Raw genomic sequence first — 2,322 nt, 5'->3', positions numbered from 1 at the left:
CCGACCCCACTCCCCTCCCAGAGCCGGGGATAGAACCCCAGAATCCTGGCTCCCAGCCCGTGCACCCCACCCCGCTCCCCTCCCCGCTCCGGGGATGGGACCCAGGCGTCCTGGCGCTACCTTCATGACCTCCTGGGCAGCGAGCCCCCCGATGAAGGCGTTGACGGGCGCCAGGTCCCCAGCGGCCTGGTACGCCAGCTCCTTGATCAGCCCCTCGTTCAGCTTCTCCTGCTTCAGTGCCGGGGGGGCCCGTTCGTTCACCGCCTGGGTCAGCGCCAGCACCTCGGCCGCGTCCGCCTGCCGGGGAGAGGGGTCAGCAGCGCCCCGGGGGGGTGGGCTGCTGGTCACACAGCGCCCCGGGGGGGTGGGGATCCGGTAACACAGCGCCCCGGGGGGGTGGGGAACCGGTAACACAGTGCCCCGGGGGGGTGGGGAACCGGTAACACAGCGCCCCGGGGCGGCGGAGACGGGGGGGCAGGTCACGCAGCACCCCAGGGGGCGGGGAGAGGACACAGACGGGGGGGGCAGGTCGCACAGGAACAGGACACGGGGGGGGGGCGGTAACACAGACACGCCCCCTCGCCCGTCAGTCCGTCACTGGCTCGCCAGAGGCCAGGCCCTACCTCGCTGCGGGGCCGGGGCAGGCGCTGGTGCTGGCGCTGGAAGTCGTGCAGGGCCTGGAAGGCCAGGTGCAGATGGGCCGGGTGCTCGAACTTCCCGAAGTCGGTCACCACGAAGTCGGGCTCGGCCAGCGCCACGCTCAGGGGCTTCTGCGGGGAGCAGGGTGGGGATGAGGGGCAGCGGCACAATCCCCCATCCTCTCACCCCCTCCAACCTGACCCCCGACAGGGGAAGGAACCGGGGTCCCAGGCCTGGCTCACAGACCGACAGCCTGAGCACGCACAGACCCATGTGAAGCTGAATGATGTTCACTCTGAACCCTACTGATGACTGAACCCTACTGAGAGCAGAGAACCCCCCTTCCCCCCAATTCCAGTGACTACGGTTCCCCCTCTGCAGGGAAAGGGGGGGTGCCTAAATCCCCAGGGCAGAAAGGACCCTGCAATCCCCCACTCTGCCCTCGCCAGGGGACACTGTCCCTGCTGCCGAGCTGCCCCCTGGCCCCGGGCTGGAGGCGGCAGGTGAGGAAGGAGCTGGGGAAGCAGCAGTCCCCCCGTTGGGCCCCCGAGCCCGGGAGTCGAGGTCCCCACCCCCACGTGGGGGGAGAGCCAGGGCCCAGGGCTGCCCAGCCGCCCCACCCGGCCCAGGAATGCGGGTCAGGCCCCACTCACAAAGCTGATCTTCTGGGGCATCTTGACCTGGGAGACGATGCCCCCCCGCACGTACTCGGAGAAGCTGCTGGTGTCGCCGATGCTGAAGGTGTAGGGCCCTGTGGGGGAGAGCAGGGGTCAGCAACGTGGGGTGCACGGGGCAGGGAGACCACCCCCTGCTGAGCTCCGCACGGCACAGCACCCCCCAGCACCTGGCCCCGACTGCCCAGGGAGAGCGTCCCTTGCCCAGCGCCCCCCAGCACCCAGCCCTGCCCAGCCCCCCACGGCACAGCACCCCCCAGCCCCCCGTCCCGCTCCCCGGGGGTGCCCAGCATCTCACCCAGCACTTTGATCTCCATGGGGGGGCAGTGGTTGAGCTCCTTCATGCCATCCACCTCCGTGAAGGAGACGAAGTCCCCGCTCTCAAAGCCGTGCCGAGCCTCGTCCAGGCAGGTCACCTCCCCCGGGCAGCCCTGCCGACGCGGAGAGGGGTGAGCCCAGCAGTACCAGGAACTGAACCCAGGCCCCACTCCCCTTCCAGAGCCAGGGGGAGAACCCAGGCATCCTGGTTCCAAGCCCCCCCACCCCTAGACCCCACTCCCCTCCCAGAGCCAGGGGGAGAACCCAGGCGTCCAGGCCAGCATTACCTTGGTGATCATGGAGATCATGGCGCTGAGCGGCTGCTCCCCGTTGGTGTCTGTCACAACCATCTCGTCCCCGAAGTCACAGAAGAGCTGGCTGTGGGGAGAGGGGTGAGCGCGGGGCAGCCAACCCAGCCCCCCAGAACCCCCCCCCCCAAGGCTCCAGCCTCTTCCCCACCCAGGCAGCGTTGTCCCCAGGGCCCCAGCCCCCCACCAGCCCCATCTCCCTGAGGACAGCCGGCGCACCCCTCCCAGCCCAGGGTCCGGTTCCGCCCCCACCCCCCAGTGCCGGCGAGAAGGGGACGAGGCGGCTAAGGGAAGGGCCCCCAGCCTGGCACTCACCCGAAGAGCCCCCTGGTGTCGGCTACCACCATCTTGATGCCCTTGCTGTGGCAGATTCCCCCGACCCG

General features: G+C 70.1%; 1 protein-coding gene across 1 annotated transcript; it reads right to left on the bottom strand.

Moving 5' to 3' along the window:
- Positions 1-120: 120 nt before the first annotated feature.
- LOC112124322 (ubiquitin-like modifier-activating enzyme 1) lies at positions 121-2,316 on the bottom strand (the record flags this gene model as incomplete). The annotated part of the gene is made up of 6 exons (XM_024222840.2): positions 2,255-2,316; positions 1,919-2,009; positions 1,612-1,744; positions 1,293-1,390; positions 624-770; positions 121-297 (listed from the first exon to the last, which is right to left on the bottom strand). Coding segments are annotated over exons 1-6 (678 nt in total), but the record flags the coding sequence as incomplete, so codon positions are not given.
- Positions 2,317-2,322: the final 6 nt, after the last annotated feature.

Source organism: Terrapene carolina, unplaced genomic scaffold, assembly GCF_002925995.2.
Source record: "Terrapene carolina triunguis isolate 2854851 unplaced genomic scaffold, T_m_triunguis-2.0 Scaffold25911, whole genome shotgun sequence".
Lineage (NCBI taxonomy): Eukaryota > Metazoa > Chordata > Testudines > Emydidae > Terrapene > Terrapene triunguis.
Note: the sequence above shows the minus strand (reverse complement) of the source record. Positions and strands in the feature narration are given on the sequence as shown.